Source organism: Ranitomeya imitator, chromosome 7 (genome assembly GCF_032444005.1).
Source record: "Ranitomeya imitator isolate aRanImi1 chromosome 7, aRanImi1.pri, whole genome shotgun sequence".
NCBI classification, from domain to species: domain Eukaryota; kingdom Metazoa; phylum Chordata; class Amphibia; order Anura; family Dendrobatidae; genus Ranitomeya; species Ranitomeya imitator.
This window is the reverse complement of record NC_091288.1, coordinates 99,619,792-99,644,524: the sequence shown is the minus strand read 5'-3', so window position 1 is coordinate 99,644,524 and position 24,733 is coordinate 99,619,792. Positions and strand designations below refer to the sequence as shown.

Here is a 24,733-nt window from a genome sequence, read left to right as displayed (position 1 = left end):
GAGGGTTGCATTGACAATCCAACACAATGAGCAGCACTTTGAATACATTTTATTAGTGGTCATAAACTTGTAAATAACTCATGAAAGAATAAAGTTACGTTAAAACCAAGCACACCGTTTTTCTTGTGAAATTCTCAATAAGTTTGATGTGTCACATGACCCTCTTCCCATTGGAAAAAATAAAGTTGGATCCAAAATGGGCGACTTCACATTGGCCACTAGGGTCATCACCCATCTTGAAAAGTTTTCCCCCTCCCATATACTAATGTGCCACAAGCAGGAAGTTGATATCAGCAACCATTCCCATTTTATTTAGGTGTATTCATATAAATGGCCCACCCTGTATACATAAAAGTAAAATAGAAAATAACACTGGCTCCCTCAATAAAGGGAAAGCACAAAGTTAAGGCTGCAAAGCAGCAGACAAACTTAAGATTCTGTGTGTAAAATCCAATGAGCAAACCAAACAGGAATATAAAAAATGTTTGTCGCACTAGTCCTTATAATAGTCACTCTTAGGTGTCAAATAAATGACTGAGATATATATGCGTTGTTGCCAATGAGTGAACAAAGTTAGTATGCCAAGCAAAACATCAATATGTTCTGTGTTTGATCTACTATTTGTGGAGTAAATGTCCAAAGGTAAAAAAGGTGAATGACTGCAACATTTAATTGAGGGAGCTGTATTTAGATAAATAGCTCTATTTATCCATCTAAGAGAGAAAACGCAGTGTTCAGTGTGAGTCTTCACCAATGTACATAGATAAATTGAAAGTGGATACAAGGGCCACAATGATAATGGGTAGAAAAACGTATAGAAGAGAGGGACGAATTGCGAATAGGCAGGTAGAACGTTAGATAAAGTCCATGTGGCTTGTCTCTTACCCTGCTTTTAATCCTTCATGGTCACGAGTCGTGGAACCCTGTCCGTTCTTGTGAACTGATAGTGAGCTGTCGTGGTGAGGTGATATAATCCATTGCGGTGGGATATCTCTAAATATCCACGCATATCCAGGGGCGCCCCGTCCGGTGGCATCCCTGGTTACCCGGTGAAAGAAAAAATGGTCGACAGTGCTTGGCAGCATGTGACGTCACTATAGCTACGGAGCGTCTCAGAGGCCAAATAGCTATACGACGCGTTTCGGGAAATACATGGTTCCCCATATATATATATATATATATATACTTATATATATACTATATATACACTGTATATATATATATATATATTTATATATATATATATATACACTGTATGTATATATATATATACATATATATATATATACATACATATATATATATATATATATATATATACACAGTACAGACAAAAAGTTTGGACACACCTCATTTAAAGATTTTTCTGTATTTTCATGAAAATCAAAGCAAAAGGTGGCTACTTTGAAGAACTTAGAATATAAGACATAGTCTCAGTTGTTTCACACTTTTTTGTTAATTATATAATTCCACATGGGTTAATTCATAGTTTTGATGCCATCAGTGTGAATGTACAATTTTCATGGTCATGAAAATACAGAAAAATCTTTAAATGAGAAGGTGTGTCCAAAATTTTGGTCTGTACTGTATACAGTATACACTGCTCAAAAAAATAAAGGGAACACTTACACTCCATGTAAATCAAACTTCTGTGATATGAAACTGTCCACTTAGGAAGCAACACTGTTTGACAATCAATTTCACATGCTGTTATGCAAATGGAATAAACAACAGATGGAAATTATTGGCAATTATCAAGACACACTCAATTGTTGTGAATTCTGCTCTTGGGTTCCCTCCAGTGGTTGTAGGTGGGAATGCAGTTGTCTCTGAGTCACAGTCCTGGCCAGGTGTTTCTGCTGATTGCGGTTCTGGCTGGGATATTTAGTTGTGCAGGATTCATTAGCCCTTTCCAGTTGTCAATGTTTCTTCTGAAGTGTTGCTTCACTTTCTGGCTTCTCCTGCTTCGCTGCCAATTCAGCAAAGATAAGTGTCTGGTTTTTGTTTCTGTGGCACACATGCAGTGTGCTTATATTCTGTGTTATTCTGTTGTTTTTCTCTTGTCCAGCTTAGACTGTGTCAGTGTTTTCTCAGTCTTGTTGGATTCTCTGGAGATGAAGATATACGCTCCACATCTTTAGTTAGATTGTGGAGTTTTTGTATTTTCTGCCGTGGATATTTTTGGAAGGATTTTTAATGCTGACCGCTTAGTATCCTGTCCTATCTTTCCTATTTAGCTAGTGTGTGCCTCATTTTCTAAATCCTGTTTCCTTCTTGCATGTGTCTTTTCCTCTACTTCTCACAGTCAATATTTGTGGGGGGCTGCCTATCCTTTGGGGTTTCTGCTCTGAGGCAAGGTAGATATTCCTATTTCCATCTATAGGGGTATTTAGTCCTCCGGCTGTGTCGAGGTGTCTAGGTTTTGTTAGGCACACCCCACGGCTACTTCTAGTTGCGGTGATAAGATCAGGGTTTGCGGTCAGTATAGTTACCACCTACTCCAGTGAAAGTTTTCATGCTGCTCCAAGGTCACCTGATCATAACAGTACAACTGGCCAATAATGAATTAAATGCATCTCAGAAGAAGGGAAGAAAGGTCTTGAGCCATTTTTTTTTCTTCAGTCTACTTTGTCTTCTCCTCCCTCTTTATCTCTGGGTGGCTGAAGAGCCTTGTGCTAGCATGAATATTCAGGAATTAGCTTCTCGTGTAGACCAGCTTGCTGCTGGGGTACAGGGTATTTCTGATTATATTGTTCAGACTCCTGTTTTAGAACCGAAGATTCCTACTCCTGATTTGTTTTTTGGTGACAGGTCCAAATTTTTGAGTTTTAAAGACAACTGTAAACTGTTTTTTGCTTTGAGACCTCGATCCTCCGGTGATTCCATTCAGCGGGTGAAAGTTGTCATCTCCCTGCTGCGTGGCGACCCGCAGGATTGGGCATTTTCCCTGGAATCTGGGAATCCGGCTTTGCTTGATGTAGACTCCTTTCAGGCTTTGGGATTGTTATATGACGAACCTAATTCTGTGGATCAAGCTGAGAAGACCTTGTTGGCCCTGTCTCAGGGTCAAGAGGCGGCAGAATTGTATTGTCAGAAATTCAGGAAATGGTCGGTGTTGACTAAATGGAATAATGATGCTTTGACGGCAATTTTCAGAAAGGGTCTTTCTGAATCCGTTAAAGATGTTATGGTGGGGTCTCCCACGCCTTCCGGTCTGAGTGATTCTATGTCTCTGGCCATTCAGATTGACCGGCGCTTGTGGGAGCGCAGAACTGTGCGCGCTGTGGCGTTATCCTCAGAGCAAATTCCTGAGCCTATGCAGTGTGATAGGATTCTGTCTAGAACGGAACGACAAGGTTTCAGACGTCAGAATAGGTTGTGTTATTATTGTGGCGACGCTTCTCATGTAATTTCTGTCTGCCCTAAACGGACAAAAAGGATCGCCAGTTCAATTACCATCAGTACTGTACGACCTAAATTTTTATTATCTGTGTCCTTGATCTGCTCATTGTCATCATTTTCTGTCATGGCATTTGTGGATTCAGGCGCCGCCTTGAACTTAATGGACTTTGAGTTTGCCAAGCGCTGTGGTTTTCCCTTGCAGCCTTTGCAGAACCCTATTCCTTTAAGGGGCATTGATGCTACACCCTTGGCTAAAAATAAGCCCCAGTTTTGGACACAGGTGACCATGCGCATGGCGCCAGTCCATCAGGAAGATTGTCGATTTCTGGTGTTGCATAATTTGCATGATGCTATCGTGCTGGGTTTTCCGTGGTTGCAGGTACATAATCCTGTGTTGCATTGGAAGTCCATGTCTGTGACTAGTTGGGGTTGTCAGGGGGTTCATAATGATGTTCCTTTGATGTCAATCTCCTCTTCTTCCTCTTCTGAAATTCCAGAGTTTTTGTCTGATTTTCAGGATGTATTCGATGAGCCCAAGTCCAGTTTCCTTCCACCGCACAGGGACTGCGATTGTGCTATTGACTTAATTCCAGGCTGTAAGTTTCCTAAGGGTCGACTTTTCAACCTGTCTGTGCCTGAACATACCGCAATGCGGAGCTATATTAAGGAGTCTTTGGAGAAAGGGCATATTCGACCATCTTCTTCACCGTTGGGAGCGGGGTTCTTTTTTGTTGCTAAAAAAGATGGTTCCTTGAGACCCTGTATTGATTATCGCCTCTTGAATAAGATCACGGTCAAGTTTCAATACCCTTTACCTTTGCTTTCCGATTTGTTTGCTAGGATTAAGGGAGCTAGTTGGTTTACTAAGATTGACCTTCGAGGGGCATATAATCTTGTTCGTATTAAGCAGGGTGATGAATGGAAAACTGCGTTTAACACGCCTGAAGGCCATTTTGAATACCTTGTGATGCTATTCGGACTCTCCAATGCTCCATCTGTTTTTCAGTCCTTCATGCATGATATCTTCCGGACTTATCTTGATAAATTCTTGATTGTATATTTGGACGATATTTTGATTTTTTCCGATGATTGGGAGTCTCATGTGCAACAGGTCAGGATGGTATTTCAGATCCTTCGTGACAATGCTTTGTTTGTGAAAGGGTCTAAGTGTCTCTTTGGGGTGCAGAAGGTTTCTTTTTTGGGCTTTACTTTTTCTCCCTCGTCTATAGAGATGTATCCGGTTAAGGTTCAGGCCATTCATGATTGGATTCAGCCCACATCCGTGAAGAGCCTTCAGAAATTTTTGGGTTTTGCAAATTTTTTTCGCCGTTTCATTGCCAATTTTTCCAGTGTGGTTAAACCCTTGACCGATTTGACGGAGAAAGGCGCCGATGTGGCGAATTGGTCCTCTGCGGCTGTCTCTGCCTTTCAGGAGCTTAAACGTCGATTTACTTCTGCTCCGGTGTTGCGCCAACCGGATGTTTCTCTTCCGTTTCAGGTTGAGGTTGACGCTTCTGAGATTGGGGCAGGAGCCGTTTTGTCTCAGAGGGATCCTGTTGGTTCCTTGATGAAACCGTGTACCTTCTTTTCCCATAAGTTTTCGCCTGCTGAACGCAATTATGATGTCGGCAATCGGGAGTTGTTGGCTATGAAGTGGGCGTTTGAGGAATGGCGACATTGGCTTGAGGGAGCTAAGCACCGTATTGTGGTCTTGACCGATCATAAGAATCTGATTTACCTCGAGTCTGCCAAACGGCTGAATCCTAGACAGGCTCGATGGTCCTTGTTTTTTTCCTGTTTTGATTTCGTGGTCTCGTACCTTCCGGGTTCTAAGAATATTAAGGCTGATGCCCTCTCTAGGAGTTTTTTGCCTGATTCTCCTGAGGTCTTAGAACCGGTCGGTATTCTGAAAGAAGGGGTGGTCCTTTTTGCCATTTCCCCTGATTTACGACGGGTTCTTCAGGAATTTCAGGCTGACAAACCTGACCGCTGTCATGTGGGGAAACTGTTTGTTCCTGACAGATAGACTAGTACAGTGATTTCTGAGGTTCACTGTTCCGTGTTGGCTGGTCATCCTGGCATTTTTGGTACCAGAGACTTGGTTGGTAGGTCCTTTTGGTGGCCTTCTTTGTCGCGTGATGTGCGTTCTTTTGTGCAGTCCTGTGGGACTTGTGCGCGGGCCAAGCCTTGTTGCTCCCGTGCTAGTGGGTTGCTTTTGCCATTGCTGGTCCCTGAGAGGCCCTGGACGCATATTTCTATGGATTTTATTTCCGATCTTCCGGTTTCCCAGAGGATGTCTGTTATCTGGGTTGTTTGTGACCGGTTCCCTAAGATGGTGCCTTTGCCTAAATTGCCTTCCTCTTCAGATTTGGTTCCGTTGTTTTTTCAGCATGTGGTTCGTTTGCATGGTATTCCGGAGAATATTGTGTCCTACAAAGGTTCCCAGTTTGTTTCTAGGTTTTGGCAGGCCTTTTGTGCTAGGCTGGGCATTGATTTGCCTTTTTCTTCTGCATTTCATCCTCAGACAAATGGCCAGACTGAGCGAACTAATCAGACTTTGGAGACTTATTTGAGATGCTTTGTGTCTGCTGATCAGGATGATTGGGTGGCCTTCTTGCCATTGGCCGAGTTTGCCCTTAATAATCGGGCTAGTTCGGCTACTTTGGTTTCGTCTTTCTTTTGTAATTTTGGTTTTCATCCTCGTTTTTCTTCTGGGCAGGTTGAGCCTTCTGAATGTCCTGGTGTGGATTCTGTGGTTGACAGGTTGCAGCAGATTTGGGCTCATGTGGTGGACAATTTGGTGTTGTCTCAGGAGGAGGCTCAACGTTTTGCTAACCATCGTCGGTGTGTTGGTTCCCGGCTTCGCGTTGGGGATCTGGTCTGGTTGTCTTCCCGTCATGTTCCTATGAAGGTTTCTTCCCCTAAGTTTAAGCCTCGGTTTATTGGTCCTCATAAGATTTCTGAGATTATTAATCCGGTGTCTTTTCGTTTGGCGCTTCCGGCCTCTTTTGCTATCCATAATGTCTTCCATAGATCTTTATTGCGGAAATATGTGGTGCCCGTTGTTCCCTCTCTTGATCCTCTGGCCCCTGTGTTGGTTGATGGTGAGTTGGAGTATGTGGTTGAGAAGATTTTGGATTCTTGTTTTTCGAGGCGGAGGCTTCAGTACCTTGTCAAATGGAAGGGTTATGGCCAGGAGGATAATTCTTGGGTTTTTGCCTCTGATGTCCATGCTGCTGATTTGGTCCGTTGTTATGGCTGGCAATCAGGCAACACAGCGTGCAGTAATCAGCGCACATACAGAGATCTGGCAATAACCAAAAACAATAGGACGAGCTCTGAGACGTGGAATCTCTGTAGACTGCAGTACCTGATCTATCCTCACACAACTATAAGCAGCAGTGGATTGCGCCTAACAACTACCTATGCAACTCGGCACTGCCTGAGGAGCTGACTAGCCTGAAGATAGAAATACAAGCCTGACTTACCTCAGAGAAAAACCCCAAAGGAATAGGCAGCCCCCCACATATAATGACTGTTAGCAAGATGAAAAGACAAACGTAGGAATGAAATAGATTCAGCAAAGTGAGGCCCGATATTCTAGACAGAGCGAGGATAGCAAAGAGAACTATGCAGTCTACAAAAAACCCTAAAACGAAAACCACGCAAAGGGGCAAAAAGACCCACCGTGCCGAACTAACAGCACGGCGGTGCACCCCTCTGCTTCTCAGAGCTTCCAGCAAAAGACAATAGCAAGCTGGACAGAAAAAAACAGAAAACAAACTAGAAGCACTTATCTAGCAGAGCAACAGGCCCAAGGAAAGATGCAGTAGCTCAGATCCAACACTGGAACATTGACAAGGAGCAAGGAAGACAGACTCAGGTGGAGCTAAATAGCAAGGCAGCCAATGAGCTCACCAAAACACCTGAGGGAGGAAGCCCAGAGACTGCAATACCACTTGTGACCACAGAAGTGAACTCAGCCACAGAATTCACAACAGTCCGTGCCTTTTATCTGGCTCATCCTGATCGTCCTGGAGGTCCTGGTGAGGGTTCAGTGACCCCTCCTAAAGGGGGGGGTACTGTTGTGAATTCTGCTCTTGGGTTCCCTCCAGTGGTTGTAGGTGGGAATGCAGTTGTCTCTGAGTCACAGTTCTGGCCAGGTGTATCTGCTGATTGTGGTTCTGACTGGGATATTTAGGTGTGCAGGATTCATTAGTCCTTTCCAGTTGTCAATGTTTCTTCTGAAGTGTTGGTTCACTTTCTGGCTTCTCCTGCTTCGCTGCCAATTCAGCAAAGATAAGTGTCTGGTTTTTGTTTCTGTGGCACACATGCAGTGTGCTTATATTCTGTGTTATTCTGTTGTTTTTCTCTTGTCCAGCTTAGACTGTGTCAGTGTTTTCTCAGTCTTGTTGGATTCTCTGGAGATGCAGATATACGCTCCACATCTTTAGTTAGATTGTGGAGTTTTTGTATTTTCTGCCGTGGATATTTTTGGAAGGATTTTTAATACTGACCGCTTAGTATCCTGTCCTATCCTTTCCTATTTAGCTAGTGTGTGCCTCAATTGCTAAATCCTGTTTCCTTCCTGCGTGTGTTTTTTCCTCTACTACTCACAGTCAATATTTGTGGGGGGCTGCCTATCCTTTGGGGTTTCTGCTCTGAGGCAAGGTAGATATTCCTATTTCCATCTATAGGGGTATTTAGTCCTCCGGCTGTGTCGAGGTGTCTAGGTTTTGTTAGGCACACCCCACGGCTACTTCTAGTTGCGATGATAAGATCAGGGTTTGCGGTCAGTATAGTTACCACTTACTCCAGTGAAAGTTTTCATGCTGCTCCAAGGTCACCTGATCATAACACTCAATAAAGGAGTAGTTCTGCAGGTGGGGACCACAGACCACATCTCAGTACCAATGCTTTCTGGCCAATGTTTTGGTCACTTTTGAATGTTGGTTGTGCTTTCACACTCGTGGTAGCATGAGATGGACTCTTCAACCCACACAAGTGGCTCAGGTAATGCAGCTCATCCAGGATGGCACATCAATGCGAGCTGTGGCAAGAAGGTTTGCTGTGTCTGTAAGCGTAGTGTCCAGGGAATGGAGGCGCTACTAGGAGACAGGCCAGTACACCAGGAGATGTGGAGGGGGCCATAGGAGGGCAACAACCCAGCAGCAGGACAGCTACCTCAGCATTCGTGCAAGGAGGAACAGGAGGAGCACTGCCAGAGCCATGCAAAATCACCTGCAGCAGGCCACAAATGTGCATGTGTCTGCACAAATGGTTAGAAACCGACTCCATGAAGATGGTTTGAGTGCCCGACAGCCACAGATGGGGGTTGTGCTCACAGCTCAACACCGTGTAGGATGCTTGGCATTTGCCACAGAACACCAGGATTGGCAAATTCGCCACTGGCGCCCTGTGCTCTTCAGAGATGAAAGCAGGTTCACACTGAGCACATGTGACAGACATGACAGTCTGGAGACACCGTGGAGAGTGATCTACTGCTTGCAACATCCTTCAGCATGACCGGTTTGGCAGTGGGTCAGTAATGGTGTGGGGTGGCATTTCTTTGGAGGGCCGCACAGCCCTCCATGTGCTCGCCAGAAGTAGCCCGACTGTCATTAGGTACCGAGATGAGATCCTCAGACCCCTTGTGAAACTATATGCTGTTGCAGTTGGCGCTGAGTTCCTCCTAATGCAGGACAATGCCAGACCTCACACATGTCACACAGGGTTAATAGCTGAGTAAATGGAGTGCGTTACACCGCGGTCCATTAACGCTGGCATAAACCCTGGGTGAGGGCTGACTGGAGGGGAGTATGGAGCGGGCACTGACTGCGGGGAGGAAGGAGCGGCCATTTTGCTGGCGGACTGTGCCCGTCGCTGATTGACCGTGGCAATGGTCGTGGGCGTTTTACCACAACCAATCAGCGACTTGGATTTCCATGACAGACAGAGGCCGCGACCAATGAATATCAGTGTCAGACAGAAGGACAGACAGAAAGACGGAAGTGACCCGTAGACAATTATTTAGTAGAATACATTTTTTTTAAAATCACTCATGGAGATTTGTGTGCTCAGATAAGTTTGACCAGGGTTTTAGACCTTAATTAGCCTGTTAGGGGTATGGCATGTTCACTATCATTGTTAGGAAAAGCCAGCTGATTCAAATTTCCCAGCTTTATAAAAACTCAGCCTTCTCTAACCTTGTGCCAAAACCCCAGCCATGGGTTCTTCTAAGCAGCTGTCTAGCACTCTTAAAATGGTGAAGGCCCACAAAGCAGAAGGCTATAAGAAGATAGTAAAGTGTTTTCAAGTTGCTCTTTCCTCAGTTCGAAATGTAAATAGGAAATGGCAGATAACAGGATCAGTGGAGGTCAAGAAAAGGTCTGGAAGATGAAGCAAACTTTCAGTGAGAGCTGCTCTTAGGCTAGGTTCACACTATCGTTGCGCCGCCCTGCGTCGGCGACGCAACGCGCGACGCACGCAAAAACGCGCGCGTTTTGCGACGCGTGCGTCGTTTTTGACGAAAATCGGACGCACAGAAAATGCTACAATGTAGCGTTTTCTTGCGTCCGACGCTAGCGTCAGAAACGACGCACGTGGCGAAAAACGCCACCAAAACAACGCACGCGTCCCCTATGTTAAACATAGGGGCGCGTCGCCGCTGCGTCGCCGCTGCGTCGCCGGCGCAACAGCGACGCACATTGGCGGAACGCCAATGTGAACGTAGCCTTAGGACTGCTTAAGAGGCAAATCAGAACCCTTGCTTGACTGTAAAAGACCTTCAGAAAGATTTAGCAGACTCTGAAGTTGTGATACATTGTTTTACTGTTAATATTATAACAATCTTTATTTTTCTATAGCGCTAACATATTCCGCAGCACTTTACAGTTTTGCACACATTATCATCGCTGTCCCCAATGGGGCTCACAATCTAGAATCCCTATCAGTATGTCTTTGGAATGTGGGAAGAAACTTAGAATAATTGGAGGAAACCCATGAAAACATGGGGAGAACATACAAACTCTTTGCAGATGTTGTCCTTGGTGGGATTTGAACCGAGAACTCCAGCGCTGCAAGGCTGCAGTGCTAACCACTGAGCCACTGTGCTACCCTCATGTCTACTGTTCAGAGAGACCTTCACAAATATGGCCTTCATGGAAGAGTCATCAGAAGAAAACCTCTCCTGCATCCTCACCATAAAATTCAGCATCAAAAGTCTGCAAAAGAACATTTAAACAAGACTGACGAATTCTGGTAACAAGTCCAGTGAAGAGATGAGGTTGAAATAGAAATCTTTAGCCACAATGATCAAAGGTATGTGTGGAGAAAAAAGGGCACAGCATTTCAGGAAAAGAACACTTTGCCAACCATTAAGCATGGGTTTGAATCAATCATGCTTTGGAGTTGTATTGCAGGCTATGGCACAGGGAGCATTTCATGGGTAGAGAACGGGAGGAATGGATTCAATACAATTTCAACAAATTCTTGATGCAAACATACCACCATCTGTATAAAAGCTAAAGTTGAAAAGAGGATGGCTTCTACAAGTAGTTAATGATCATAAACACACATTAAAATGCACAATAAACTACCTCAAAAGGTGAAAGCTGAAGGTTTTACAATAGCCCTCACAGTCCCCTGATTTGAGCATAATTGAAAATATGTGCCTAGACCTCAAAATAGCAGAGCATGCAAGACAACCCAGAAATCTCACAGAACTGGAAGAATTTGCCAAGGAAGAATGGATGAAAATCCCTCAAACAAGAATAGAGAATCTCTTGGCTGGCTACAAAAAACATTTACAAGTTGTGATACTTGCAAAAGGGGGTGCTACTAGGTACTACCCACACAGCTATTGAAACTAAGAAGTGGACTATTTCCTAATAGATTATAAAATATTGGCTTCAAGGATAACTCCATTACATCAAATAATTTCAAACCTTCCTATTTATTTTAATTTACAATATCGTATTTTCTAAAACAAGTGTCCTACTGAATTTGTCCTGTGGCCTGACGGTTTTAAAAACAAGTACAGCTTGGGTTTTCTGCACCAACACAATCTCATCACATACGACAAAAATAAAATATAAGACACAAACATGGCCATTCAATCTCACATACACAATGGTCCCTTAAGTACAAAAATTTGTTCTCGGAACACCGTGTCAACATTTTTTTAAAAGTTCCTTTATTGAGCTTAAAATACATGTCCTGAAATTAGTATAGAAACAGGAACACATGGGCTACTTGCACAGTGAACAAGTCTGTATGATCATGTTCACACACCACCAAGAAACCTGAAGACACAAAAGAGAATAGTAAAACCAAAAACACTCAGTTTGAAAAAATGTTGCAGTAATCCGCAAGTGCTAGTAAAAGATGTAAAAAACAGGGTATTTGGTTGATACGTTTTTTGCAAAAAATGTATACTAAGCTGCTCTACCAATCTTCACGGTATACCCTTATCAGAGCAGTCCTAACTAATGTATGCAATCCCTATCTGATGTATTTAAAAACCTGATCATCTGTATATAACCTGTGTGAACAGGGTTCAGAGAGGAAAAATCCATGTGTGCATACAGGGTAGAACAGCTTTTGTGCAGATAGCCCAAGAGGAGTGGTGGAACTCCCCAGTCTTGTAGACACAAGAGAACAATTATGGAAACAGGAACACATGGGCTACTTGCACAGTGAACAAGTCTGTATGATCATGTTCACACACCACCAAGAAACCTGAAGACACAAAAGAGAATAGTAAAACCAAAAACACTCAGTTTGAAAAAATGTTGCAGTAATCCGCAAGTGCTAGTAAAAGATGTAAAAAACAGGGTATTTGGTTGATACGTTTTTTGCAAAAAATGTATACTAAGCTGCTCTACCAATCTTCACGGTATACCCTTATCAGAGCAGTCCTAACTAATGTATGCAATCCCTATCTGATGTATTTAAAAACCTGATCATCTGTATATAACCTGTGTGAACAGGGTTCAGAGAGGAAAAATCCATGTGTGCATACAGGGTAGAACAGCTTTTGTGCAGATAGCCCAAGAGGAGTGGTGGAACTCCCCAGTCTTGTAGACACAAGAGAACAATTATGGAAACAGGAACACATGGGCTACTTGCACGACTGGGGAGTTCCACCACTCCTCTTGGGCTATCTGCACAAAAGCTGTTCTACCCTGTATGCACACATGGATTTTTCCTCTCTGAACCCTGTTCACACAGGTTATATACAGATGATCAGGTTTTTAAATACATCAGATAGGGATTGCATACATTAGTTAGGACTGCTCTGATAAGGGTATACCGTGAAGATTGGTAGAGCAGCTTAGTATACATTTTTTGCCAAAAACGTATCAACCAAATACCCTGTTTTTTACATCTTTTACTAGCACTTGCGGATTACTGCAACATTTTTTCAAACTGAGTGTTTTTGGTTTTACTATTCTCTTTTGTGTCTTCAGGTTTCTTGGTGGTGTGTGAACATGATCATACAGACTTGTTCACTGTGCAAGTAGCCCATGTGTTCCTGTTTCCATAATTGTTCTCTTGTGTCTACAAGACTGGGGAGTTCCACCACTCCTCTTGGGCTATCTGCACAAAAGCTGTTCTACCCTGTATGCACACATGGATTTTTCCTCTCTGAACCCTGTTCACACAGGTTATATACAGATGATCAGGTTTTTAAATACATCAGATAGGGATTGCATACATTAGTTAGGACTGCTCTGATAAGGGTATACCGTGAAGATTGGTAGAGCAGCTTAGTATACATTTTTTGCAAAAAACGTATCAACCAAATACCCTGTTTTTTACATCTTTTACTAGCACTTGCGGATTACTGCAACATTTTTTCAAACTGAGTGTTTTTGGTTTTACTATTCTCTTTTGTGTCTTCTGAAATTAGTATAGTAGAATAACAGAATCCCAATTAGTCAATTACATTGATAAACCAGAGATTGATACAGCCAGAGAAAGGTCTATTTAGTTTATGATCCTTTCTGTCAAGGCTGTCTCTCCAGCTGTGCCTCGCAAGCAACTTGGCTGTGGTATGTTTTGGGGGATAAGTGCCGAGATTCCAGCCACTGAGCCCTTTTTCCACAACTCTCCTCATAACAAGAATTTCCAGCATGCGCTTTGAGGCCTTTGTGTAAGAAAGGCGCATACCAAATGTTTGTTTTTCCTGTAAAGTAGATGTTGCCATGACAAATGAGCTATTTGTGCAGAAAGTCATCCAGATTTACACTGTGGTCATCCTGCCAGTAGTATAAATGTTATAAGGGAAAGATTGAATCACCTTTCATTGTTGGCTGATCATATAATAATTCATAACTAATGCAAAATCAAGAATTTCTATAAAACATACAGTATATAATGATACAGAACTGTTATAGAAAGCAAAATATGGACTTGACAAAAGATATTTTGGATCTCAAGAAAAAAATTGTGAAGATTACAGCTCTTGATAAAGGAATTTATTTTAAGATTCGCAAATGCGAGAATACATCAAGTGTGTAAAAATGCTTGTGCAGCAACTCCCTAACTCACACACATAACAAGAAGTCCCAATTAACAGACGAAGTACTAATGATGATATTTCAAATCCTATCATCCAATACACTTAAAGGTGTTATCCAGGACTATATATTTTTTTTTTTACTATGGGCCTAAGAACAGGCAGGCAGTTGCTAAGTACCTGACTGTCAAGTGCGACGTTGGTTTCTGATGGCATAGAGTGGCTCCTGCCGGTGATTTAGTTGGTTCCGCTGATGTCATGCAGCTTCTCATCAGCTCTGTGACTGCTGATGTCATGCTGATTGAGAGCCAGATGTAATTACGAGGATCTGAATGTCAATCAGCATGACATCGGCCGTCAAGCCCTTGAACAGAGCAGCGTGTGAAGACCTGCTCTGTTGGCATGGAAGAGCTGAAACGCCAGCAGGAGCACTCAGTGACCTCTCTGAGCTAGCGCCAGTTAAACAGGCAGCTAGTTTCCTATGTTAGCAACTACCTGCCTGTTAGTTTTTTTATGAGAAAATGGGAAACCGTGCTGCTCTACAAATTTATCTAAACTGAGAGCAACATTAAAGAGGCTGTTTCCTTTTAAATATAATTTGTCCCTCACTGCATTAAAAAACAAAAACAAAAAAAAAAACAAGTTGCACTCACCTTCCCAGGGATCACCGGCGAATCTTAGCTACTGCTCCCTGTGTCTGGCATTGGCTGCAGAGCTAACATCACACTGGACGACTATGATCAGAGCTGCTCAGCTCGCTGATTGGCTGCAGCGCTAACATCACATTAGAACACTGCTCAGCTCGCTGATTGGCTGCAGTGCTAACATCACACTGGAACACTGCTCAGGGCGGCTCAGCTCGCTGATTGGCTGCAGCGCTAACATCACACTGGAACTCTGCTCAGAGATGCTCAGCTCACTGATTGGCTGCAGCGCTAACATCACACTGGAACACTATGCTCAGACATGCTCAACTCGCTGATTGGCTGCAGCGCTAACATCACACTAGAACACTATGCTCAGACATGCTCAACTCGCTGATTGGCTGCAGCGCTAACATCACACTGGAACACTGCTCAGGGCGGCTCAGCTCGCTGATTGGCTGCAGCGCTAACATCACACTGGAAGACTCTGCTCAGAGATGCTCAGCTTACTGATTGGCTGCAGCGCTAACATCACACTGGAACACTATGCTCAGACATGCTCAACTCGCTGATTGGCTGCAGCGCTAATATCACACTGGAACACTATGCTAAGACATGCTCAGCTCGCTGATTGGCTGCAGCGCTAACATCACACTGGAACACTCTGCTCAGAGATGCTCAGCTCGCTGATTGGCTGCAGCGCTAACATCACACTGGAACACTCTGCTCAGAACTGCTGAGCTCGCTGATTGGCTGCAGCGCTAATATCACACTGGAACACTATGCTAAGACATGCTCAGCTCGCTGATTGGCTGCAGCGCTAACATCACACTGGAACACTCCTCAGCTCGCTGATTGGCTGCAGTGCTAACATCACTCTGGAACACTGCTCAGGGCGGCTCAGCTCGCTGATTGGCTGCAGCGCTAACATCACACTGGAACACTCTGCTCAGAGATGCTCAGCTCACTGATTGGCTGCAGCGCTAACATCACACTGGAACACTATGCTCAGACATGCTCAACTCGCTGATTGGCTGCAGCGCTAACATCGCACTGGAACACTATGCTCAGACATACTCAGCTCGCTGATTGGCTGCAGTGCTAACATCACACTGGAACACTATGCTCAGACATGCTCAACTCGCTGATTGGCTGCAGCGCTAACATCACACTGGAACACTCTCCTCAGAGATGCTCAGCTCGCTGATTGGCTGCAGCGCTAACATCACACTGGAACACTCTGCTCAGAGATGCTCAGCTCGCTGATTGGCTGCAGCGCTAACATCACACTGGAACACTCTGCTCAGAGATGCTCAGCTCGCTGATTGGCTGCAGCGCTAACATCACACTGGAACACTCTGCTAAGAGATGCTCAGCTCGCTGATTGGCTACAGCGCTAATATCACATTAGAACACTCCTCAGCTCGCTGATTGGCTGCAGTGCTAACATCACTCTGGAACACTGCTCAGGGCGGCTCAGCTCGCTGATTGGCTGCAGCGCTAACATCACACTGGAACACTCTGCTCAGAGATGCTCAGCTCACTGATTGGCTGCAGCGCTAACATCACACTGGAACACTATGCTCAGACATGCTCAACTCGCTGATTGGCTGCAGCGCTAACATCACACTGGAACACTATGCTCAGACATACTCAGCTCGCTGATTGGCTGCAGTGCTAACATCACACTGGAACACTATGCTCAGACATGCTCAACTCGCTGATTGGCTGCAGCGCTAACATCACACTGGAACACTCTCCTCAGAGATGCTCAGCTCGCTGATTGGCTGCAGCGCTAACATCACACTGGAACACTCTGCTCAGAGATGCTCAGCTCGCTGATTGGTGGCAGTGCTAACATCACACTGGAACACTCTGCTCAGAACTGCTCAGCTCGCTGATTGGCTGCAGCGCTAACATCACACTGGAACACTCTGCTCAGAGATGCTCAGCTCGCTGATTGGCTGCAGCGCTAACATCACACTGGAACACTCTGCTCAGAGATGCTCAGCTCGCTGATTGGCTGCAGCGCTAACATCACACTGGAACACTCTGCTCAGAGATGCTCAGCTCGCTGATTGGCTGCAGCGCTAACATCACACTGGAACACTCTGCTCAGAGATGCTCAGCTCGCTGATTGGCTGCAGCGCTAACATCACACTGGAACACTCTGCTCAGAGATGTTCAGCTCGCTGATTGGCTGCAGCGCTAACATCACACTGGAACACTCTGCTCAGAGATGCTCAGCTCACTGATTGGCTGCAGCGCTAACATCACACTGGAACACTCTGCTAAGAGATGCTCAGCTCGCTGATTGGCTGCAGCGCTAACATCACACTGGAACACTCTGCTCAGAGATGCTCAGCTCGCTGATTGGCTGCAGCGCTAACATCACACTGGAACACTCTGCTCAGAGATGCTCAGCTTGCTGATTGGCTGCAGCGCTAACATCACGCTGGAACACTCTGCTAAGAGATGCTCAGCTCGCTGATTGGCTGCAGTGCTAACATCACACTGGAACACTCTGCTCAGAGATGCTCAGCTCGCTGATTGGCTGCAGCGCTAACATCACGCTGGAACACTCTGCTCAGAGATGCTCAGCTCACTGATTGGCTGCCATGCTGACAAAGTAACATCAGTGCCGCATAAAACTTCACATCCAGGGAGCAGCGGGGGAGACTCGTCGGTGGACCTTGGGGAGGTGAGTACAACAGGATTTTTTATTTGTTTTTAAACAAAACGTAGTCAGGAATGAATTATATTTGAAAGGAAACAACCCCTTTAAGCATTTCTCTAAACCCCTGATGTGACTATTTCAGACTGGGGGTTCTATTTATGTGCCTTCTCTGCATAATTGACAATGTTTGATTCAATATTGAGAGTCACATGAATGGGAAAAATAATGTGTACTGCTAATCTTTATGTACCTTTGTTGGTCTATTAAAAAGACATAATCCTCCTCCACGGGAAAGGAATTCTTTGAATTCAGCAACGCTACACTTAGAAAATCTTCGAGAATGGTACACACTACAAGACAAAAGAAAAAAGAAAGGCATATACGTTTCTATAAAAAATATAATTATATATTTACATGCACATTCTGGTACATCTGTGGAAATGTTTAAGTTAAAGATAATAGTTAACAAACTGCTGAGTGCATAAAGCTGTAATATTCTGTATATGCATGGACAATATATAGGCATGCAAAACACATACAACCCCTCCCTTTCCATTAATTATGTCCATACATAAAAGTGAGCCATTATATAATTCATATACAGTAGTGTGCTGATGGGCAGAGGATGACAGGAGTGGGTATATCTAGATAGAAGTAGGGTAACATACCATATATACTCGTGTATAAGCCGAGTTTTTCAGCACATTTTATTGTGCTGAAAACACTCTTCTCGGCTTATACACGAGTCATGGTCCCAGAAAGACGTCGGTGGAGGGGGAGCAGCGGGTCACAAAGCAGGAGTCGGCGCTGTAGCTAAAGCCTGTGCCCACTGCTAAAGAGAAATGAATATTCACTGCACTGGCAATGAATATTTATTTCTCTTATAGTGTACAGTTACAGCCGCCAGCACACATCCTACTTATGTCACCTTACCTGTGCGCCCTCGCTGCATCTAGCTCCAGCCGGCGCCAGCAGCTCTTCCGGCCGAGCGATCAAGTGTCCCCCACTCATTAAGGTAATGAATATTCACGTCTCTCTACTCCCATAGGCCTGGAGTGAATATTCATTACCTTAATGAGCGGGGGACACGTGATCACTCGGCTGTAGGAGCTGCTGGTGCCCTAACGAGATGCAGCGAAGGCGCGCAGGGAAGGTAAGAAGGATGTGTTTTTTTGTATAGGAACCAGGCATACAGGGCTAGGGGATAAGGAGATATGCATACAAGGACGGGGATAAGGAGCCAAACATACAGGGATGAGGAGTCATGTATACAAGGATAGGGGATAAGGAGCCATGCATACAAGGATGGGGAGCCATACATACCAGGATAGCGATGAGGGAACAATGCATACCCGGCTTATACTCGAGTCAATACATTTTCCCAGTTTTTCGTGGCAAATTTAGGTGCCTCTGCTTATACTCGGGTTGGCTTATACTCAAGTACAGTGGGGCAAAAAAGTATTTAGTCAGTCAGCAATAGTGCAAGTTCCACCACTTAAAAAGATGAGAGGCACCTGTAATTTACATCATAGGTAGACCTCAACTATGGGAGACAAACTGAGAAAAAAAAATCCAGACAATCACATTGTCTGTTTTTTTAACAATTTATTTGCATATTATGGTGGAAAATAAGTATTTGGTCAGAAACAAAATTTCATCTCAATACTTTGTAATATATCCTTTGTTGGCAATGACAGAGGTCAAACGTTTTCTGTAAGTCTTCACAAGGTTGCCACACACTGTTGTTGGTATGTTGGCCCATTCCTCCATGCATATCTCCTGTAGAGCAGTGATGTTTTTGGCTTTTTGCTTGGCAACACGGACTTTCAACTCCCTCCAAAGGTTTTCTATAGGGTTGAGATCTGGATACTGGCTAGGCCACTCCAGGACCTTGAAATGCTTCTTACGAAGCCACTCCTTCGTTGCCCTGGCGGTGTGCTTTGGATCATTGTCATGTTGAAAGACCCAGCCACGTTTCATCTTCAATGCCCTTGCTGATGGAAGGAGGTTTGCACTCAAAATCTCACGATACATGGCCCCATTCATTCTTTCATGTACCCGGATCAGTCGTCCCGGCCCCTTTGCAGAGAAACAGCCCCAAAGCATGATGTTTCCACCACCATGCTTTACAGTAGGTATGGTGTTTGATGGATGCAACTCAGTATTCCTTTTCCTCCAAACACGACAAGTTGTGTTTCTACCAAACAGTTCCAGTTTGGTTTCATCAGACCATAGGACATTCTCCCAAAACTCCTCTGGATCATCCAAATGCTCTCTAACAAACTTCAGACGGGCCCGGACATGTACTGGCTTAAGCAGTGGGACACGTCTGGCACTGCAGGATCTGAGTCCATGGTGGCGTAGTGTGTTACTTATGGTAGGCCTTGTTACATTGGTCCCAGCTCTCTGCAGTTCATTCACTAGGTCCCCCCGCGTGGTTCTGGGATTTTTGCTCACCGTTCTTGTGATCATTCTGACCCCACGGGGTGGGATTTTGCGTGGAGCCCCAGATCGAGGGAGATTATCAGTGGTCTTGTATGTCTTCCATTTTCTAATTATTGCTCCCACTGTTGATTTCTTCACTCCAAGCTGGTTGGCTATTGCAGATTCAGTCTTCCCAGCCTGGTGCAGGGCTACAATTTTGTTTCTGGTGTCCTTTGACAGCTCTTTGGTCTTCACCATAGTGGAGTTTGGAGTCAGACTGTTTGAGGGTGTGCACAGGTGTCTTTTTATACTGATAACAAGTTTAAACAGGTGCCATTACTACAGGTAATGAGTGGAGGAAAGAGGAGACTCTTAAAGAAGAAGTTACAGGTCTGTGAGAGCCAGAAATCTTGATTGTTTGTTTCTGACCAAATACTTATTTTCCACCATAATATGCAAATAAATTGTTAAAAAAACAGACAATGTGATTTTCTGGATTTTTTTTTCTCAGTTTGTCTCCCATAGTTGAGATCTACCTATGATGTAAATTACAGACGCCTCTCATCTTTTTAAGTGGTGGAACTTGCACTATTGCTGACTGACTAAATACTTTTTTGCCCCACTGTATATACAGTACTTTAATTTGTTCTATTTACAGCATGTACAAAAAGCAATACATGTAAAATGCCATATAATTTTTGATGATATCACCAGCATACATACCCAGTTTCCTCCATAATGCATCCACCAAAGTTCTCTGTACAGTCGCATTCTTCTGAAAGAGTATTGATAGTAAGTGGAATAGTGTATTGTTGTGAAAAACCCATAACATTACTGTATAACATGGGATACTATTAGCTCATTACACTTATCTACCTATTTCCTTTATTAATAGCAGATTTACAATCTATTATAACTAGTGATAATGTTTGGTTTTCCTTGAAGAATATAATATTGTAATGAATAACTAAGGTAAAATTACAAAAACACCAATCTTAAAAAAAAAGTGGTCTTTAGATTACCCCAAAGATAACATATCAAATAGCTTACATACTTTTTTTTCACTCAATATTATAAGTATTAACCATTGTGATGAAAGTAAAGACTCTCTATACATGCTAAAACCTAAAATAAAAACAAAATGAGCAAATATCCTGTAGTAAATGGATAAATAGTAATAGTGCATGAAAGTAACATAGGGTACTTAGGTAACATTAGTTAAAACGTAAAAGCCATCCCAACAAGTCATGGTGACCCTATTCGGGACAGTTCTAACCTCTAGTATTACAACCTTACCATATGTCAAATGACGTAAATGTGAATGAATAAGGGCTGAGCAGGGCCGAGGCCCAGACTACTGGACAACCAGCAGTGGGGAGCTATATAAACGTAATGTCCAGCTCAAAGAAAAGAGAAGCCAAGCCCTTATTTGCACAGACTGCTAAAAACGAAAAACCTTATTCACACTTACGTTATTTGACATATGGTAAGGTATTAATAGTAGAGGTTAGGACTGTCCCAAATAGGGTCCCCGTGATGTGGTGAGATGGCTTTTACTTGTTTTTGATCAAAATTATGTAGACTAAGTACCCTATGTTATTTTCATGCACTATTCTTATTTATTCATTTACTGCAGGGTATATGTTCATTTTGTTTTTACATTAGGTTTTGTCTGTTTAGTGGCCAGTGTGAACATGAGCCTACTACTGATGAGCAAGCGTGCAGGGATAAGGTGTTATCAGAGCATGCTCGCGTGCTAATAGAATATCTTCGGTGTGCTCGAATACTATGTTCGAGTTGTCGTGGCTGCATGTCTCGCGGCTGTTCGACAGCCAAAACACATGCAGGGATTGCCTGTTTGTATGCATTTAGATCTCTATACATGCTGTAGAGTTCATGTCCTCAAAATGATACTTACTTGGCTTCATCTTCCTGGAGGCTGGTTCCCACTGTATACCAAGGTTCTGTGCTAAACTCTGAGCCAGCTGCTGGGCCATGGCCATCAAAAACCCATACTGTAACACAAATGTATAGCAATTAGTGTGCAACAGTATAGTGCAATATTATTACTTTCTGTTATAAATATATGAACACATACTTAAGATAGATAGATAGATAGATAGATAGATAGATAGATAGATAATATTCAGTTATTTAGATCCTGATCTTTTTTCTTAAGGGAAGTGTGACTTTATTATACATTGTACTTGCACATTTACAAGAATTTTGGTTGCAAAAAACAGAGAAAAAATTTTGTGCAATACAATATGGATTTCAAAGAGGACCTTTCACTAATTTGAGCATGTAAAACAGGCCACATTGTGGAATAGCGACTGCACAGCTGAGAACTTATTTCTCCTCTGCTTTGGAAAGATGTTAGCTAGTAAAGTTTAGGTGATAATTTATGTTATAGTTCAACAAGTTGTTAACAGAGATTGGTGTCTGGGGGTGTGTACTTCTTCCCCTGCATACGTTTAACCAATAATAATAAGAAGGCAGTATCATACAGGGGAGAAAAAAAATTGCCTCCTCTCCTCACTGATCTCTGCAGCTACTCTGCACCCAAAGAAAAGTTCTGTGGTATACACCCAGTTAGTTGAAGAAAATTTGCACCTTTATTACTATGGGGGATACCCTTGGCACAGATGAAAAAGAAAAACTGATCCAAAATCAGTGGAGCTACAATTGGAGGAGGTGCTCTGTTTCAATTAAAGAAATGCTGTTTCTATCGGTCCTTCTAAGAGAAGTAAATTCACAAAAGATCACTGCCAGCAATCATCCAGAGTAGCAGTTGCTAAGTCCTTTGTTTGACATATTTTTTAAATGTTTGCAATTCATTTACTTTTAGGAGTAAAAAAACTATTCTATAATAAGTGAAATATCTGGATGTGCTGCTCTTTGTCTATTTTCTCTTTAAGTAAAAGCATGACAACATTGCTAGCAGTAATTACTTGTAAAAATACTGGTCTCAGCAGGACTGATAGAAACACCATTGGATGAATATACAGATATTGGCAGTGTGATGAAGAGGGAGATTTCCGCATGATGTGGGAATAAAAGCAAAGTGGTCAACTTATATTATCAGTGGAGAGTAGTGATCAGCGAATATACTCGTTACTCGAGATTTCCTGAGCACGCTCGGGTGTCCTCCGAGTATTTTTTAGTGCTCGGAAATTTAGTTTTCCTCACCTCAGCTGAATGATTTACATCTGTTAGCCAGCATAAGTACATGTGGGTGTTGCCTTGTTGCTAGGGAATCCCCACATGTGCTTATGCTGGCTAACAGATGTAAATTATTCAGCTGCGGCGCTGAAAACGAAATCTCCGAGTACTTACAAATACTCAGAGGACACCCAAGCGTGCTCGGGAAATCTTGAGTACCGAGTATATTCGCTCATCACTAGTGGAGAGATCAAGTCTGACTTTTGACACATGACATTAGGCCTGATTGGTAAAGGCATCAGAGATGGGCAGGGGGAGATGCGTCTATTCAAACTTAACATCTCCAATCCCACAGGATGAGGAGAATTAAGTAACAAGGAACAATTTAATAATCATGGTCCTTTCTATCTTAAAATATAAATGTCTGATCACCGAGATCACATTTGCTCAGGACTAATCAAAACTACATTTATAAAATGACAATATAACTTTGTTAACATTCCAGGAGGCAGACTTGGTGTCTTAGTCTGACCAGACATATTAGATATCGTTCAATTCTACCAAAATATGAGGGCTCAGCCAACTTGTATCTAATGAGTACACAGTCATTAATCATTAAAGGGAACCTGTCACCCCCCAGAGCATTTTTAAGTAAAAGAGCCACCTTAAGCGGCACTAAGGTTGCATTCTGTGAAGGTGGCTCTTATGTTTAGCATCCCTAGGAATGCTGAATTAATCACTTTTATAACTTTGGCGCCATACCTCTATTGAGCCTGGGAGGTATGATTTCTCCCTGACTCAAGCGCCCCGCAGCTGTCTATCATCCCACCAGGCGCCGCCTCCTCTCTGTTGTGACGTCACGGCGCCTTCGTGTAGCAGAGGCCCCAGATCCCGCCCTGCAGTGTGTTATGAATCTGGCACCTGCGCAGTGGAGTGGGTCACCGTGCTCCATTGAAGATAGTGCCAAAGTCGCGCGAGACTTCATAAACAAGTGAGATGATGGACGACTGCGCTGCGCTTGAGTCATGGAGAAATCCCTTTAAGAAGAGCATGTAGACGGGATTGGGAAGTGCAATCATCTGTATCGACAGCACATCATCTTGTGCAAAGAGGATATGTGCTGCCGAGAACATAATATTCCATGCACACTGAATGATCACATTAATGTTGAAAGTAAAGATAGGCCTGTCTACACAGGCTATTAAATGATCGTGCAGCTGATCGGTAGTTGATTAACGAACATGATCGGCCAGTCTAAATGGGCTCTAAAAATGGTAAATATCAATTTTTAATAATATGAAATTGCATTATTTTATATAGAGTAAAGTATTACCTCATTCACTCCCACACCTCTAGAGATGGAACAGACTCCTCCAAAGAAACTCATACTGCTTCTTTTGTAGTGGAAAGTTCCATTCCTTTATAAACAATACAGATATACATATTTTAAAAATAAGACAAGACATTAACAAAGAGAGTCTTAGCGATTCAAGTAAATTTCCACTTTCGAAAAAACGATGATAAATCTATCGCACTTTAAAACTGTCTAATCTCAATTTGTAGTGTCTACCTTTAAGGCTGTCATCACACTAGCGAGTTTTACGGACGTATGAGCGCAGAAAATACATCCAGAAAATACGCATGGCACACAGCCCAATGAGTCTCTATGGGGCAGCTTCTATCTGCCGTATATTACACATCCGTAATATACGGTATGCTACGGGCGTAGAAAATTGCAGCATGCTGCGTTTGTCAATGTATTGCGCAAAAATATGCCAATAAAAGTCTATGGGGCGAGAAAATTACGGATTACACACGGACCATGCGTGTGACTTGCGAGAAATACACAGCGGTGTTCTGCGGTGTTCTATAGAAAAGCCAGCAATTCAGCACGGTGTACAG

General features: G+C 43.3%; 1 protein-coding gene across 5 annotated transcripts in view; it reads right to left on the bottom strand.

Annotated features, from left to right (window-relative positions):
* ADAM23 (ADAM metallopeptidase domain 23) overlaps window positions 1–24,733 on the bottom strand; it is a 401,035-nt gene that overhangs the window by 84,256 nt on the left and 292,046 nt on the right. For 3 of the 5 annotated variants that reach the window (XR_011314664.1, XM_069733684.1, XM_069733681.1), the window contains exons 12-15: window positions 24,165–24,249; window positions 21,588–21,684; window positions 20,393–20,444; window positions 17,496–17,595 (exon numbers count right to left, since the gene is read on the bottom strand). Coding sequence is in view for 4 of the 5 variants with exons in the window: in XM_069733684.1 (XP_069589785.1) it covers window positions 17,496–17,595; window positions 20,393–20,444; window positions 21,588–21,684; window positions 24,165–24,249 (334 nt within the window). In the remaining variant the exon portion in view is untranslated. The remainder of the gene's footprint in view (window positions 1–17,495; window positions 17,596–20,392; window positions 20,445–21,587; window positions 21,685–24,164; window positions 24,250–24,733) is intronic. The other 2 variants (XM_069733685.1, XM_069733682.1) reach the window with 1 other exon arrangement.